This window comes from Oncorhynchus kisutch, linkage group LG23 (assembly GCF_002021735.2).
Source record: "Oncorhynchus kisutch isolate 150728-3 linkage group LG23, Okis_V2, whole genome shotgun sequence".
Taxonomy (NCBI): Eukaryota; Metazoa; Chordata; class Actinopteri; order Salmoniformes; family Salmonidae; genus Oncorhynchus; species Oncorhynchus kisutch.
Window position 1 is genome coordinate 39,147,479 of NC_034196.2, and position 18,271 is coordinate 39,165,749.

The 18,271-nt window shown below is 42.4% G+C and overlaps 1 protein-coding gene across 3 annotated transcripts in view; it reads left to right on the plus strand.

Moving 5' to 3' along the window:
* Positions 1–18,271, plus strand: part of wrn (WRN RecQ like helicase) — a 40,672-nt gene that overhangs the window by 5,006 nt on the left and 17,395 nt on the right. For all 3 annotated transcript variants that reach the window (XM_020457743.2, XM_031802812.1, XM_031802813.1), the window contains exons 8-25: positions 408–510; positions 648–1,029; positions 3,780–3,848; positions 4,412–4,529; positions 5,201–5,276; positions 5,365–5,432; positions 6,556–6,664; positions 7,155–7,223; positions 8,086–8,168; positions 8,430–8,536; positions 9,282–9,469; positions 9,840–10,014; positions 10,276–10,457; positions 10,627–10,728; positions 10,852–10,944; positions 11,472–11,616; positions 11,768–11,938; positions 13,870–13,964. In XM_020457743.2, the coding sequence (XP_020313332.1) occupies positions 408–510; positions 648–1,029; positions 3,780–3,848; positions 4,412–4,529; positions 5,201–5,276; positions 5,365–5,432; positions 6,556–6,664; positions 7,155–7,223; positions 8,086–8,168; positions 8,430–8,536; positions 9,282–9,469; positions 9,840–10,014; positions 10,276–10,457; positions 10,627–10,728; positions 10,852–10,944; positions 11,472–11,616; positions 11,768–11,938; positions 13,870–13,964 (2,335 nt within the window). The remainder of the gene's footprint in view (positions 1–407; positions 511–647; positions 1,030–3,779; positions 3,849–4,411; positions 4,530–5,200; positions 5,277–5,364; positions 5,433–6,555; positions 6,665–7,154; positions 7,224–8,085; positions 8,169–8,429; positions 8,537–9,281; positions 9,470–9,839; positions 10,015–10,275; positions 10,458–10,626; positions 10,729–10,851; positions 10,945–11,471; positions 11,617–11,767; positions 11,939–13,869; positions 13,965–18,271) is intronic.

Consider the following 18,271-nt stretch of genomic DNA (forward strand, 5'->3'; position numbering starts at 1 on the left):
TTCTGCAAAAAAAATCATTTTGATAAAAATGTACGTTCAAATGGCTCTCCTGTGAATTAGTGAGGCGCGACATACAACTAGTTTCCTGAAATGAGTCAGATCTTTTTTTTTTATATCTCTCAGATATAGGAGAGACACTTCAGAACACACTTCCTTTAGTTTTATTTGGGGGGGGGGGCTATCTGTTCCATGTAGTGAATAAGCTAATAGCAGTAAGGACCCCCCCCCCCCCCCAATAATAATTTATTATAAATAGGGGTCGTAAAAGGATAGATTATCTTTGGTATGACCTTCATAAAATATTTCCGTATAGTTAGTAGAACCCCCCCCCCCCCCCCCGACTTAGACTGGTTGGTTAATAGCAGTATTTTTAAACAAAATATATGTCTCTTTGTGCTCCAATAAAGGAGTGAATTCTCAGTCTGGCCTCAAGGACAAGCTGTCTCAAATGGCCAATGAAATTGAGGAATTAGCTGGCAGCATCCCAGAAGAAGTCAATGACATCCAGAGGTCCAGTATACAGACATTACTATTCCAACATCAAGATTGTTGTTCACTCTTTTGTCTGATTCATAAGTACAGTACAGACAAGGTCAGAAATGTAACCAGTCTCAAATGTATTTATTTATTTTCTTTTGTCATTGTAGTGTTGCAACGCTAGTGGAGGACCTGTATGTTAGTCTCACTGCTCTGAGAGATTTGCTGTCAAAGAACAATACCTCAGCTTCTACCATAGATCCAGAACCTTTGTCTCATGACCTCCCAGAGAACAAGCCCCTCAGTCCTGACGGAACAGACACAACCAATGGAACACAGATGGATCAGGGCTCACCCAGAGAAGATGAGGACCTCAATCACTCTAACATAGATCTCTTTAAGGTTCCTGAACCCATGGAAGAGGCCAGCAAACCCATAGACTATCAAGGAGACTGCATCATGTCCCTGGATATCTCAGAGTATGAGCTTCAAATGCTGGAGAGGCAAGCTAAGCAGGAGGATCTGGAGGAGCAGTCCACTTTGGAGTTCCAGGTGAAGAGCAAATCTATTTAGCCTGATCCCAGACCTGTTTGTGCTGTAATGCTAATTTCTATGGTCATGGTCACGCCAATAACCAATAAGACGGAACTAACAGATCTGGAACCAGGCCATATCCATTTGTTTTAATGTGGAGGATTCTACATTAGAAGTCATTGTTTAGGAAACAAGCTAAGGATAGAGAGTCCTTGGTTGACCTCTGTTCATTTTGCATTATGCCACCTTCATGCAAATATCGTGAAAGTTTGTTGGCAGCCATTTATTGTTCCACTGGTGTGGGCTAGAACAACTAATACATTTAGCCCTTATTCAAAAGGGATGGAGGTTTGAACAACTGGTAGTATTTGTGTCACTAGTTTCAATAGAATGTCTTAAGTCTGCATATTATAATGTGGTCGGTGTCAGTAAACGTCAGGGGGGAAAAACGTAAATAAATTGTTGCCAGCAGCACAGTTAGTCACCAACACTATGGATAACATAAAAACAGCCTAACCAGCTCGGCTATGGCGAGTAAAATGGTCAGAGTGAGCTGTTCTCTCATGTGTCTTGATGTAGCTACCAACTCTCTGAGTTTACGAGTGCCCAGTGCGCACTCTGGCACTCCAGATTGAATTTACGAATACACCCGTAATATAAACCAGCCTTTAGTCTTAATCTTTGGTTGTTTAGTACATGCCCTCACACGTGAATCCTTAAAGTGATGGGTTTAAGAGTGTGTGAACTATGCTGAATGAGTGTAGACCAGGGTTTAAGAGTATGTGAACTATGCTGAATGAGTGTAGACCAGGGGTTAAGAGTGTGTGAACTATGCTGAATGAGTGTCGACCAGGGGTTAAGAGTGTGTGAACTATGCTGAATGAGTGTCGACCTGGGGTTAAGAGTGTGTGAACTATGCTGAATGAGTGTAGACCAGGGTTTCCCAAACTCAGTCCTCTGGACCCCAAGTGGTGCATGTTTTAGTTTTTGACTTAGCAAAACAAACTAATCATCAAGCTTTGATTATTTAAATCAGCTGTGTCGTGTTAGGGCAAAAACCAAAAGTGCACCCCTCCAGAGGACCGAGTTTGGGAAACGCTAGTGTAGATGAAGAAGAGCTCTCCAGTAGGTTTACCAAAACATTCAAGGGCCATTTTCTCAAAAGTTAGGTTACAAGTTTATCAACTTTCAAAGCAGAATTACTTTCCTATTGTTCAACTCCAGTGTGTGACATACCATTTTTTATTTATTTATTTTATTTTACCTTTATTTAACCAGGTAGGCAAGTTGAGAACCTGGCCAAGATAAAGCAAAGCAGTTCGACAGATAAAACGACACAGAGTTACACATGGAGTAAAAACAAACATACAGTCAATAATGCAGTATAAACAAGTCTATATACAATGTGAGCAAATGAGGTGAGAAGGGAGGTAAAGGCAAAAAAGGCCATGATGGCAAAGTAAATACAATATAGCAAGTAAAATACTGGAATGGTAGTTTTGCAATGGAAGAATGTGCAAAGTAGAAATAAAAAATAATGGGGTGCAAAGGAGCAAAATAAATAAATAAATTAAAATTAAATACAGTTGGGAAAGAGGTAGTTGTTTGGGCTAAATTATAGGTGGGCTATGTACAGGTGTAGTAATCTGTGAGCTGCTCTGACAGTTGGTGCTTAAAGCTAGTGAGGGAGATAAGTGTTTCCAGTTTCAGAGATTTTTGTAGTTCGTTCCAGTCATTGGCAGCAGAGAACTGGAAGGAGAGGCGGCCAAAGAAAGAATTGGTTTTGGGGGTGACTAGAGAGATATACCTGCTGGAGCGTGTGCTACAGGTGGGAGATGCTATGGTGACCAGCGAGCTGAGATAAGGGGGGACTTTACCTAGCAGGGTCTTGTAGATGACATGGAGCCAGTGGGTTTGGCGACGAGTATGAAGCGAGGGCCAGCCAACGAGAGCGTACAGGTCGCAATGGTGGGTAGTATATGGGGCTTTGGTGATAAAACGGATTGCACTGTGCCATTTTCTAGCTCCAAGTCTCTACTTTTATCCAATGTGGGAAAAAAACACAATTTCAAATGTTGCTTCATAAGATCGAGCTGAGCAGTCACATATAATAATATATTTAGCAGGTACTTTTATCCAAAGCGACTTAGTCAATATATTTAGCAGGTGCTTTTATCCAAAGCGACTTAGTCAATATATGTAGCAGGTGCTTTTTTCCAAAGCGACTTAGTCAATATATGTAGCAGGTGCTTTTTTCCAAAGCGACTTAGTCAATATATGTAGCAGGTGCTTTTTTCCAAAGCGACTTAGTCATGCTTGCATACATTTTACGCACGGGTGGTGCCGGGAATCAAACCCACTATCCTGCCGTTGTAAGTTGGGCTGTGGCGATACAAGTATCGCAATATTTCTTCCATAGCAACAATAAAAACAAGCAGACCAAACTCTTTTGGTCCTTTAAAAACCTGCTGTATGTAAAATATTGTGTGCTATAGCTTGGGAAATAAATTGGACTGGATGACAATATAATGATGATTGTTTCCAACGTCAGGACTGTTTTCCTAAAGAAGTTAAATCCGCTTCGTGTTTTGTTTCCTTGCCACAATACTAAGGAGTGTATGGTGATACTGGTGTCGTCCCAGCACAAGTTGCAAGAGCCTTGCTCTAACAATTGAGCTACAGTAGACCTCATTCATTATCTTCACCAATCAACTTCACCCACCATATTAGGTTCTTAATGCTTTGCTCTTTTCTCTTTTCTATTGAAGGAGAAAAATGCACTGGATGACTCTGCAGACCTTTTGTACGAAGTGGAGCTGGAGAGCGAGATGCTACAGGTAATAGTCTAGATGTCAGAGAGAACGATGGATTTCCCCTCTTACGATACATTATCCTTACAGAGGTTATCCAAACTTCTCATCAGTCAGTATGCCCATTCTCAATAAGCCAGTTTTACACATTCAAGCACATCTGAGGTGTGGATTTCTCTCATTAACCTTCTTATAGCAGGCCTGGGTCAAAATATGTCAAAAATGTGAGTTTATTAGTATGTTTTGTAGAAAATATGTCAAAACCGTGAGTTTCTTAGCCTGATTGATAAAATATGTCAAAACCATGAGTTTGTTAGCTTAGTTTTTTGTTTGCCTTGTACAATTGAACCAATGGATGTATTTATGTTCTGCTTTTATTTAACTAGGTAAGTTATTGAACATATTTTATTTTACAATAACTACCTGACAATGGATTAGTCCCGAAAGTACGAGCTCCAAACTAAATCAAGTACGTATTATATTTTCAAGTGTACAAAAGTATATGTGACATACGCATTTGCCCCAGGTCTGCTATTGGTTAAGAACCAGTGCCTTGTGTGATGATGTGGTTTGGATGTTTCTCACCTCAGTGTGTGGAGGAAGTGGAGAGGTTGACTCAACAGAAACAATCCCAACCTGAGGAAATGCCCTCTGGCCCTGGCAATGAGGAGGATGACATAGAGGAGCTGGAGGAAGAAGAAGAATTTGGTACTGATGGAGCTATTTCTTAGCTGTTTTAGGTTTCAAAGATTGTTGTGGAGAAATACTAATGGACTGACTGACAAATAGACAGCCTTATTAGAATCTATTGTGTGTGTAAAAGGAGGATGCTCTCAGTCTACTGTGTGTTGATTGAAGTAGAGTGATGGTACATTTTAATCAAAGGAGCTAATAATAGCTATAATTTTCTGCTGTAGGCAGTGGTAATAGTGGTGAGCCTTTACACGAATCCCATGACCTATATAGCCAGCATTATAATTAAATCATGATCTACTCTGTTACAAATCAATACCAACACAGAAACCTATTCAAAATCACACGTCAAGATAGATTTAAGCAATAAGGCCCAACCGGGTGTGTTATATGGCCAATATACCACGGCTAAGGAATGTTCTTATGTACGACGCAACGCGGAGTGCCTGGACACGGCCCTTAGCCATGGCATATTGGCTATATACCACAAACTACTTATTAATCCAATTCCCTCTAGGAGTTTCGCTCGTTGCCAACAGCAGGGTTTTAGAATAGCAGTTTAGGATTAATCTCCAGCTTTGTGTACTCGGGCAGATGTTAACCTCCAGTGTCAAATGTACTCAGGCAGATGTGAGTGTATTTCTGTGTCAGTCTATTGAGGCCTCTTTCCCGCTCTCCACATGCAGATCCATCTCTTCCAGAGCCACTCCCTGAACAAATCAAATGTCTAAAGATGTATTTTGGACATAGTCGCTTCAAGCCGTAAGTCACCCCCTCCCCCCCATATGTTCATATTATAATTTGTCCTTTCTGTCATTTGTACATGAAAGACAAATCCCCTCTGTTTCAGAGTACAATGGAAAGTAATTCACTCAGTTCTGAAGGAGAGGCGAGATAACCTTGTTGTCATGGCAACAGGTAAGTTCCACCCCCCACTCGGCATCGTGTTAAGTTAATTATGATTGACTAAGTCATCACGGTAATATGAGCATCCATATGGATGGCATCGTATAGTTCCAATAATAAAGTTTAGTTCGTAAATGAATATTCTCCGAAGATGTACATAAAAAAGAAAAAATGATTGGGCTTTCATCCTTTTGTTCAAATCTGATGTATTTGCACTTATACTACTGCTATTGCACTGCCACCTAGTGGATGGTTTCTTTATGACTCTGAAATCTCTATGCACATTCCTCAATGCACATCATTTAATCAGACCTGTATGACAAGTAGTGTAAGTTAGTTGTGGATATTCAAGGGTACTGCAAATACATTTGTAGTTAAGAGTCACACAAAAAAACTCACAAAAGCTCTGAGGAAGGTTGTGTGGTCGATACGTAAAGCTTAATAAAGACCAGTGTTTCATAGTTTTAATCATTTTATTCAACTGCTACTGTGCACCTGCAAAAAAAGATAGCTCAGATGTGCGAGTGCCTTTTTGAATTATAGTTACAGATGACAACATCCTTTAATTAGTATGTGACAGAAACAGGCTGAATGAGTATAGTCACGAACCGGCTCGTAACAGAAAGGGAGACAACGCAGAGATCAAGGGATAACAAAAAATATATTTCTTAACTAAAGTAAACTATATTTTAATTAACAATGGTGTGTAGTTGCGTGCAAAGATGGTAATAATATGGAGCCAAAATAAACACCACAAAATGCCACAACCAAACCAACATACATTGTGTTTGCATGGAGAGAGTCTCCTCAATGAATGGGGGGGGGGGGGGGTGTATTTATCCCCGGGACACACCTGGGCTTGGGTGTGTTTCGCTGACGACCCTCCCGGCTCCGCCTACCAACTTCATATTAAGGAAAACAAGAGCAAAGAGAAAGAAATTCTGTAGACAGAGTGGGAGGATTATCACAGTATAGTTAAGGAAAATATGCTATCACTTATTCAACTAACTATTTTCTGTAATGGAACATCTTGGGTTAGTAGGTGAGATATGCAACGTGATGTAAAATCAATGAGGATGTCAGCCATTGGTATTCTACTAGCTAAACTGAAGCGTTTGTCTATGTCTCCCTGAAGGGTATGGGAAAAGCCTGTGCTTCCAGTTCCCCCCAGTGTACTGTGTTGGCGTCAGCATTGTTATCTGTCCTCTCATCGCTCTCATGGAGGACCAAGTGCTCCAGCTCGAGTGAGTAGCAACATTTTAGCACCTGTAACCTTTTAAAAATACCATACCTACCAATGTCATCTTCTACTTTTTACATATTTTGACTGTCATACGCCATTAATAGAAATAATCACATGAGTTTGATTGCTTGTTTTTCCCCATATATATTGAAAAATGTGAAAATGACATGTTTTGCAGGAATAGAAGTATCTGGTAACCATTAGAGCTGAATGTTGATATTCTTCTGAGTGAAACATGTCGTTTTGGGTTATAGGTGACACCTAGTCAGCCAGGGGTGCGTTCAGCAGGACATAACGTTGTGCAACATGCAGATAGAAAAACAGCATGTAGAACAAACACCCCTCTAACATGTAGAATAAGGAACCATGTCAGCTCTATTCATGATGTTTCTATCTGCAACGTTCCACAACCTGAATGCTAAAATGCTGTCCAGGTGGGATCATGGTGATGTTCCCCTGCAACAACGTAGCATTTTCTATTTATTTTCCAGAATGTCCAACATTCCAGCTTGTTTTCTTGGCTCTGCTCAGACCAAAAATGTTTTAGCCGGCTTGAAACAGTAAGCTCCTTTTCAAAAAAAATAAATCATGTGATATGTGCCTAAAGGGATGTTTAGTAGGTGGGTGCCACCCAACTATGTGAGAAGTCCCGCATCAGACTAACCCGCAAATAGGCCGAAAATTGGACGGGGTGCAAGATTTTTCTTTTTACTATTAAAAATTACTGCACCCTCTCCTCTGTTCTGTCATGATGTGTAATATACTCATTTACACTTTTTACAGCCAAGGGGCATTGTAGCCTGAGTGCCGGTCTGTTTGTGCTATCATGTCAACTCCTTGTCATGCCAGTGACAATGAGCAATGAAGTTGGCCAGAGCAAACAGATCTGGGACCAGGCTACCAATGTCATAAGTCAGCTCCCAGGCACACAATGTACCGAGTTTACCAGCTGTATGGACTGTAAATTGATCAATTAAAGTGGCAATATGTAACTTCTTGGGTGACTCAAATTCACATAGAAATGTAAGTTATAGATCTATCATTCTACTTGAAAGAAAATGTAAGAGGTAGATATGTTCTAGGTGCACTATTTCTATGCTTCCAGTTCTTAAGTTTTGTTTTTGCCTCTTTTTGTACACCAGCTGAAACAACCATATTTTTGGTTATTAAATATATTTCAGTGGTTTGGATGGTACAATGATATTATAGACAATCTTATTTTGTCACAAACTGAAATTAGGCAAACTTAGTTTTAGCATCCAGGAAATAGCGGTGCGTTTTCTGCATAGAGTTACTTTAAGACTAAACAACATCTAGCAGGACTGTGGAACTGGAAAGCCTGAGTTTTGCACCTCTGTTATAAGTAAAGCCTGCTTATGTACCAACTAGGCAGAAAATAACATGACCTTATTCTGTCTTTAGGGGGCAATACAGAGTTGTATACATGACCCCAGAATACTGCTCAGGCAATATATCTCTACTCGAACAGCTCGATAGAAGTATAGGTGAGTGAACTCTATGTCCCAATTCATGACTTTCTTTTAAATATATCTCAGTATACATTTATACAGATATATCCCATTGTCTTTTTATACATTTAACAGATGGTGTTTCCCAAAAACATCTTTAGAACAAAGATTATCTTAAGTTCATTGGTAGGCAATGGACAAACAATAATTTAACTCTAAAGATGATCTTTATGTTTTGGGGAAAAATAACTATTCTGTGCTGAGTTATCTCTGCATTCTGCTGTGCTTGTCCTGCAGGAATCTCTTTGATAGCAGTGGATGAGGCTCATTGTATCTCTGAGTGGGGCCATGACTTCAGAGGTGCATACAGGAGTCTGGGAAACCTGAAGAGAAGTCTACCTAACGTAAGAATATTAGTCTCTCATTGCATACATCATTTGGTGATGCCAAAGAAAAATGTCCATCCTGAATGGACAATAAAGTTTTATTCTATTCTATCAGACAGCCATCATCTTAAACAATATATTATCAATTAGATCCTCCGTCATAATTCTTATGTAGTCATGTCCTAATGAGGACATAACAGATGTTGCATAACAGGTCAGCTACATAATTCTATGTATCATGGACAGTTGGCAAACGCTGACATCCTTCTCATGGTACTCTTATGTGCAGGACTTACGATGGTGTCAAGTGAAGTTTTACCAGGATTGTGAATGACTGTGTTGCGTGTTCAGTTTCCCATTGACTGTGTTGCGTGTTCAGTTTCCCATTAACTGTGTTGCCTTGTTCAGGTTCCCCTTGACTGTGTTCTGTGTTCAGGTTCCCATTGACTGTGTTCCGTGTTCAAGTTCCCATTGACTGTGTTCTGTGTTCAGGTTCCCCTTGACTGTGTTCTGTGTTCAGGTTCCCCTTGACTGTGTTCTGTGTTCAGGTTCCCATTGACTGTTCCGTGTTCAGGTTCCCATTGACTGTGTTCTGTGTTCAGGTTCCCCTTGACTGTGTTCTGTGTTCAGGTTCCCCTTGACTGTGTTCTGTGTTCAGGTTCCCCTTGACTGTGTTCTGTGTTCAGGTTCCCCTTGACTGTGTTCAGGTTCCCCTTGACTGTGTTCTGTGTTCAGGTTCCCATTGACTGTGTTCCGTGTTCAGGTTCCCATCGTGGCGCTGACTGCCACTGCAAGCCCATCCATCAGGGAGGACATAGTGAAGAGTCTGAACCTGGAGCACCCCATCGTCACCTGCACCTCCTTCGACCGGCCCAACCTCTACCTGGACGTCAAACGCAAGTCTGGGGGCGTGTTTCAGGACCTGAATGGCTTCCTGAAGAAGACCACTGGGTAGGCCTATATATTAATTGCTTATAGGTCAACATATATTTAGGTCCATATACTGAATGAAGGTTAATAAAATACTTCAGTAGACCTAGTTATATGATGTGGGTTTTTAATACAGTATATGTAATGTATATATGCTTTTGGGAATATTGGTGAATATGGAGCCAGCTTTTATCATAGTAATGATATTAATATCCATGTTTTATTTGTATAGGAAAAGATGACATGGAATGTCTGAGCAGATGCAGGATATAAAAATGTATTCAGTAGATGATACTCGGCACAATCCTCCCACAACGCTTCGACCAATTAGATCAAAATAGCTTTTTTTTGTGTCTTTTTTGTGTGTCTCATTTGCTGTTGGCTATTTCAGGGGGAGTTATGAGTTTGAAGGGTCTTCTATTGTGTACTGCCCCTCGAGGAAAGAGGCTGAGCGTGTGACCTCCACTCTGACCTCGCTGGGTGTCACGTGTGGTGTATACCATGCTGGTCTGGGCATCAAGCAGAGGAGGGAGACCCAGCATACCTTCATGAGGGATGAAATCCAGGTGTGCTTTTAAATCTTTAAGAAACAAAAACTAGTTTCAAATATTTAAAATGAAATCCAGGTGGGTTAGATTTATTGCTATACTGTGTAGAGATTGATAGTAGCAAAATATATTCCACATTTAGTTTAATTAGTCTCTTCTTTCCAAATATAAATCAGTTTGTGGTTCTTTGCCAATTCTATACAGGCACGCAAACACATAAAAAACATTGTCCACCTCTGTATGCAAGCATACTTATATGTTTTTGTTAATTGTTTTCAGTGTATTGTGGCTACAGTTGCTTTTGGAATGGGGATCAACAAGGCTGACATCAGGAAGGTGATCCATTATGGAGCCCCTAAGGAGATGGAGTCTTACTACCAGGAGATTGGACGTGCTGGGAGAGATGGACTTCCAAGTGCCTGTCACGTCCTGTGGGCACCAGCAGATCTCAAATTAAACAGGTCACTCTTTTTTGTGATTATGTTATGAGAATGTAAAAATATATAAGTTCCTAAATAGTAGACAAGACAGTTATAATAAATAAATAATACTATCTTGGCATGAAGCCTTCAGAGTTCAGATTAGTGAAACCCAGACCTGAACTGAGTCTTTTGATGTTGTTCTGTACAGGTTTCTCATCAACCAGGTAGCAAACAACAAATTCCGGGGCTACAAGCTCAAAATGATGGGCAAAATGGACTTGTATCTCAACTCATCCAAGTGCAGAAGGAAGTAAGTCTTGTTCCTGCTCAGTCTTGTTCTGTAATGAGTGATACATGTTTTAGGTACATATAGTATATTGTGTCAATAGCTACCTGTATTCAAAGTATTGCTTCACATTTCATTTCTCTTTAGGCTGATCCTCTCCCACTTTGAAGACAAACAGCTTCGAAAGGTAACCTCGGGCATCATGGGAACTGACCAGTGCTGTGACAACTGCCGATCTGGGTGGGTGTTTTGCCAGCAATTTTCTATTCTGTTCTATGTAAAATAACATCCACGTGTTATATTAGCTCCACATGACATGCACTGTTTACTGCGTTCTGTTTCCACCATCTTTGGGTTCTTTTAGACCAGGGCTGCCCAATCCTTTTCCTGGAGATCTACTGTCCTGTAGGTTTTCACTCCAACCCTCTTCCTGGAGATCTACTGTCCTGTAGGTTTTCACCACAACCCTCTTCCTGGAGATCTACTGTCCTGTGGGATTTCAGTCCAACCCTCTTCCCGGAGATCTACTGTCCTGTGGGATTTCAGTCCAACCCTCTTCCCGGAGATCTACTGTCCTATGGGATTTCAGTCCAACCCTAATTTAACACACCTGATTCTACTAATTAGCTGCTCAACAAGACCTCAACTAGCTGAATCAGATATGCTAAATTAGGGTTGGACTGAAAACCTACAGGACAGTAGATCTCCAGGAAGAGGGTTGGACAGCCCTGTTTAAGATCATCCATTGGGAATGTGTGTGTTTTCAGGGCGGTGAACAGAGTCTGTGTAAATGACACAGTAGACGGTGGGCGTCAGGATTACGGTGTGTTGGCATTCCAGCTGATGGGAGCCGTCAGTGCTATGGGGGAGAGATTCGGCTCCTCAGCCCCCATCCTGTTCCTCCGTGGATCAGTGAGTTTGAGAGTTTTGGGCTGGGTCATGTTCATTAGGGCATACTGGAACAAAACAGAAAACAGAAAATGATTGTGTCCAGGTTGTCCCACTCTGTTTCCGTTAGTCTACTTGGTGCCTAATGAACTTGACCTTGTTCTTCTTCTTCCAGTACTCTCAAAGGGTTCCTGAGAAGTACCGGTGCCACCCTCTGTTTGGAGCTGGGAAGAGTGTCTCTGAGCCCTGCTGGAAAGCCCTGGCACGGGAGCTGGTGAATGAGGAATACCTGAAGGAAGCCACCGGCACTAGCAAGTTCTGTGTCCTCTGTAAAATCACCCCCAAGGTACGACATAACATATCACAACAACACAACATATATCACAACCATAATATATTACAACATAACACTACATACAGGGCATTCGGAAAGTATTCAGACCCCTTCCCCTTTTCCATATTTTGTTACGTTACAGCCTTATTCCAAAATGGATTAAAACACATTTTTCTCTCAATCTACACACAATACCCCATTATGACAGTGAAAACAGGTTTTTAGACATTTTTGCAAATGTATTAAAAATAAAAAACAGATACCTTATTTACATGACTGATGACCCTTTGCTATGAGACTCGAAATTGAGCTCAGGTGCATCCTGTTTCCATTGATCATCCTTGAGATGTTTCTACAACTTGATTGGAGTCCACCTGTGGTAAATGACATTGATTGGACATGATTTGGAAAGGCACACACCTGTCTTTATAAAGTTCCCACAGTTAACAGTGCATGTCAGAGCAAAAAGCACCAAGCTGTGAGGTCGAAGGAATTGTTCGTAGAGCGCAGAGACAGGATTGTATCGAGGCACATGTATGGGGAAGGGTACCAAAAAAGGTCTACAGCATTGAAGGGCCCCAAGAACACAGTGGCCTCCATATTTTTTTAAATAGAATAAGTTTGGAACCACCAAGACTCTTCCTAGAGCTGGCAGCCCTGCCAAACTGAGCAATCGGGGGAGAAGAGCCTTGGTCAGGGAGGTGAACAAGAACCCGATGGTCACTCTAACAGAGCTCTAGAGGTCCTCTGTGATGGGAGAACCTTCCAGAAGGACAACCATCTCTGCAGCAGTCCACCAATCAGGCCTTTATGGAAGAGAGGCCAGACGGAAGCCACTCCTCATTAAAAGGCACATGACAGCCCGCTTGGAGTTTGCTAAAAGGCACCAAAGGAAAGCAAGATTGAACTCTTTGGCCTGACTGCCCACGTCACATCTCGAGGAAACCTGGCACCATCACAATGGTGAAGCATGGTGGTGGCAGCATCATACTGTGGGGATGTTTTTCAGCGGCAGGGACTGGGAGACTAGTCAGGATCGAGGGAAAGATGAACGGAGCAAAGTACAGAGTTCCTTGATGAAAACCTGCTCAGGATCTCGGACTGGGGCCATGGTTCACCTTCCAACAGGACAATGACCCTAAGCACACAGCCAAGACAACACAGGAGTGGCTTTGGGACAAGTCTCTGAATGTTCTTGAGTGGCCCAGCCAGAGCCCGGACTTGAATCCGATCGAACATCTCTGGAGAGACCTGAAAATAGCTGGGTCGTGACGCTCCCCATCCAACCTGACAGAGCTTGAGAGGATCTGCAGAGAGGAATTGGACAAACTCCCCAGATAAAGGTGTGCCAAGCTTGTAGTGTCATACCCAAGGTTGTAGCGAAGACCCGAGGCTGTAATCGCTGCCAAAGATGCTTCAACAAAGTACTGAGTAAAGGGTCTGAATACTTAAGTAAACTTGACATTTCAGTTTTTGCTTTGTCATTATGGGGTATTGTGTTCAGATTGAGGGGGGGAAAAAACGTAATACATTTTAGAATAACGTGGAAAAAGTCAAGGGGTCTGAAAACCACAACATAACACAACAGTATATTCTATACTACTGTCTCAGGACCGTTTCTCAGACTGGACTCAGTCATTTTGGATACCTGGTGGTAGTGTAAATATTATGTCTTTGACAGTTTGTTTTGTCTTAAATCAACAATTGTCAATGTGTTTATGGCTGAAACATATTTCTAAGCATACTGCTTATAGAAATCAGGTGTAGTAAGCATGTAAGGCTGTTCCTGAGGCGACCACGAGGCGACCACGAGGCGACCACGAGGCGACCACGAGGCGACCACGAGGCGACCACTAGGCGACCACTTACTACAGCTTTCTCTATTATGTGTCTTATTCAGGGATGGGTTCAATTCCATTTCAATATATCATTCTTATTCAAAGGGGAGGTGGTGGCTGAGCCGAGCCCTGGATGAGAAACAGAGAACCCTCCTGCTCCAGTCGAGTGACCCTGACCTCAACACCTGGTCTGCACTAAGGTATACACTACGTAGTACACTACCACATTCTACTGCTACTTAGTGTGCACACTCATTAGGGAGAGAATACACTCATCAGAGAGGGAGAGAACACACTCATTAGGGAGAGAACACACTCATTAGGGAGAGAACACACTCATTAGAGAGGGAGAGAACACACTCATTAGAGAGGGAGAGAACACACTCATTAGGGAGAGAACACACTCATTAGAGAGAGAGGGAGAGAACACACTCATTAGGGAGAGAACACACTCATTAGGGAGAGAACACACTCATTAGAGAGAGAGGGAGAGAACACACTCATTAGGGACAGAACACACTCATTAGGGAGAGAGGGAGAGAACACACTCATTAGGGAGAGAGGGAGAGAACACACTCATTAGGGAGAGAACACACTCATTAGGGAGAGAACACACTCATTAGGGAGAGAGAACACACTCATTAGGGAGAGAGAACACACTCATTAGGGAGAGAGAACACACTCATTAGGGAGAGAACACACTCATTAGGGAGAGAGAACACACTCATTAGGGAGAGAGAACACACTCATTAGGGAGAGAGAACACACTCATTAGGGAGAGAACACACTCATTAGGGAGAGAACACACTCATTAGAGAGAGAGAACACACTCATTAGAGAGAGAGAACACACTCATTAGGGAGAGAACACACTCATTAGGGAGAGAGGGAGAGAACACACTCATTAGGGAGAGAACACACTCATTAGGGAGAGAACACACTCATTAGGGAGAGAACACACTCATTAGAGAGAGAGGGAGAGAACACACTCATTAGAGAGAGAACACACTCATTAGGGAGAGAACACACTCATTAGAGAGAGAGGGAGAGAACACACTCATTAGGGAGAGAACACACTCATTAGGGAGAGAACACACTCATTAGGGAGAGAGAACACACTCATTAGGGAGAGAACACACTCATTAGGGAGAGAGAACACACTCATTAGGGAGAGAACACACTCATTAGAGAGAGAGAACACACTCATTAGGGAGAGAACACACTCATTAGGGAGAGAGGGAGAGAACACACTCATTAGGGAGAGAACACACTCATTAGGGAGAGAGAACACACTCATTAGGGAGAGAGAACACACTCATTAGGGAGAGAACACACTCATTAGGGAGAGAACACACTCATTAGAGAGAGAGAACACACTCATTAGAGAGAGAGAACACACTCATTAGGGAGAGAACACACTCATTAGGGAGAGAGGGAGAGAACACACTCATTAGGGAGAGAACACACTCATTAGGGAGAGAACACACTCATTAGGGAGAGAACACACTCATTAGGGAGAGAACACACTCATTAGGGAGAGAACACACTCATTAGAGAGAGAGGGAGAGAACACACTCATTAGAGAGAGAACACACTCATTAGGGAGAGAACACACTCATTAGAGAGAGAGGGAGAGAACACACTCATTAGGGAGAGAACACACTCATTAGGGAGAGAACACACTCATTAGGGAGAGAACACACTCATTAGGGAGAGAACACACTCATTAGAGAGAGAGGGAGAGAACACACTCATTAGGGAGAGAACACACTCATTAGGGAGAGAACACACTCATTAGGGAGAGAACACACTCATTAGGGAGAGAACACACTCATTAGGGAGAGAACACACTCATTAGAGAGAGAGGGAGAGAACACACTCATTAGGGAGAGAACACACTCATTAGGGAGAGAACACACTCATTAGGGAGAGAACACACTCATTAGGGAGAGAACACACTCATTAGGGAGAGAACACACTCATTAGAGAGAGAGGGAGAGAACACACTCATTAGGGAGAGAACACACTCATTAGGGAGAGAACACACTCATTAGGGAGAGAACACACTCATTAGGGAGAGAACACACTCATTAGGGAGAGAACACACTCATTAGAGAGAGAACACACTCATTAGGGAGAGAACACACTCATTAGAGAGAGAGGGAAAGAACACACTCATTAGGGAGAGAACACACTCATTAGAGAGAGAGGGAGAGAACACACTCATTAGGGAGAGAACACACTCATTAGGGAGAGAACACACTCATTAGAGAGAGAGGGAGAGAACACACTCATTAGGGAGAGAACACACTCATTAGGGAGAGAACACACTCATTAGGGAGAGAACACACTCATTAGAGAGAGAGGGAGAGAACACACTCATTAGGGAGAGAACACACTCATTAGGGAGAGAACACACTCATTAGAGAGAGAGAACACACTCATTAGGGAGAGAACACACTCATTAGGGAGAGAACACACTCATTAGGGAGAGAACACACTCATTAGGGAGAGAACACCCTCATTAGGGAGAGAACACACTCATTAGAGAGAGAGAACACACTCATTAGGGAGAGGGGGAGAGAACACACTCATTAGGGAGAGAACACACTCATTAGGGAGAGAACACACTCATTAGGGAGAGAACACACTCATTAGGGAGAGAACACACTCATTAGGGAGAGAACACACTCATTAGGGAGAGAACACACTCATTAGAGAGAGAGAACACACTCATTAGAGAGAGAGAACACACTCATTAGGGAGAGAGGGAGAGAACACACTCATTAGGGAGAGAGGGAGAGAACACACTCATTAGGGAGAGAACACACTCATTAGGGAGAGAACACACTCATTAGGGAGAGAACACACTCATTAGGGAGAGAACACACTCATTAGGGAGAGAACACACTCATTAGAGAGAGAACACACTCATTAGAGAGAGAACACACTCATTAGAGAGAGAACACACTCATTAGAGAGAGAGGGAGAGAACACACTCATTAGGGAGAGAACACACTCATTGGGGAGAGAACACACTCATTGGGGAGAGAACACACTCATTAGGGAGAGAACACACTCATTAGGGAGAGAACACACTCATTCGGGAGAGAGGGAGAGAACACATTAGAGAGAGAGGGAGAGAACACACTCATTAGGGAGAGAACACACTCATTAGGGAGAGAACACACTCATTAGAGAGAGAGGGAGAGAACACAAATGCCTTTCCATCAGGATGGCTTCGAGAGGCTCATCTGGGTCGTGTTCATTAGGGCACACCGTAGTGAAACATTTTGAAAGAAAATGAGCATTCCTTATTGGACAAACGAACTCAGTTTCAGACAGTTTTCTTAAAATGTGTGCATTGTGAACATAACCCTGTTCTAGACTGGCTTAGCTTCCAGAGGAGCGATTGGGAAAGTGTTCATTTGGTTATGTAATTATATTATGCCCTATTCACACGGGACTAGTATTACTAGAGAACGATGGGTATGTAATTATTCCTACCCCAGAATGTTCATTATTTCAGAGGAAAATTCGGACGGGTTAGTCTTTTCCAAACTGCCTGCTGTAATAATAATTTTTTTCTCAATAAATTGAAGCTTGGAAGTAAAAAAAATAAAAATCTAGGCATGAAGATATTTAAACATGTCCAGGTAATAACAGGCTACACTTAGAACCTGAGTTTGGGTCCAAAGTTTCTAAACCAGACCACACAATTTTTGGTATAGTGTCACAATCGGTAGCGGTGCGTGGGTAAAATCAATGGTGAAGCCAAGGGGGGAAAAAGGCCATATTACAACCTGTGTTGTAGATAATTGTTGTTTCTGCTCAATAACCCGCTAGTTCATACGCCACTGTAATTATATAAAGCCAAGACAACAGGCAGAATAAATTCAACCACACATACATTTGTTTCATCACAAGACCAGAGAGCAACATCTGTCTGAAGTCCACAAAGCATATTGCTTGATCCCTTCCCCATCCTCTTAGAGGAACGCCAGTACCCCCATCCTCTTAGAGGAACGCCAGTACCCCCATCCTCTTAGAGGAACGCCAGTACCACCATCCTCTTAGAGGAACGCCAGTACCACCAACCTCTTAGAGGAACGCCAGTACCACCACCCTCTTAGAGGAACGCCAGTACCACCATCCTCTTAGAGGAACGCCAGTACCACCATCCTCTTAGAGGAACGCCAATACCACCATCCTCTTAGAGGAACGCCAATACCACCATCCTCTTAGAGGAACGCCAGTACCACCATCCTTTTAGAGGAACGCCAGTACCACCATCCTCTTAGAGGAACGCCAATACCACCATTCCCTTTCATGTTGCCAAAATGGTCTATGACTCTAACATATAGTAGTTTACATTATTTTAGTTTGTTGTCCTAGGCCTAACTTACTTTCATGTGCAACGATGAGCCAGCTAGTTAACATTGGCCTACCATATCTAGCTACATATGCACAGTGTGATTTTTATGGCTGGGATCAGAGTCCAAATCCCT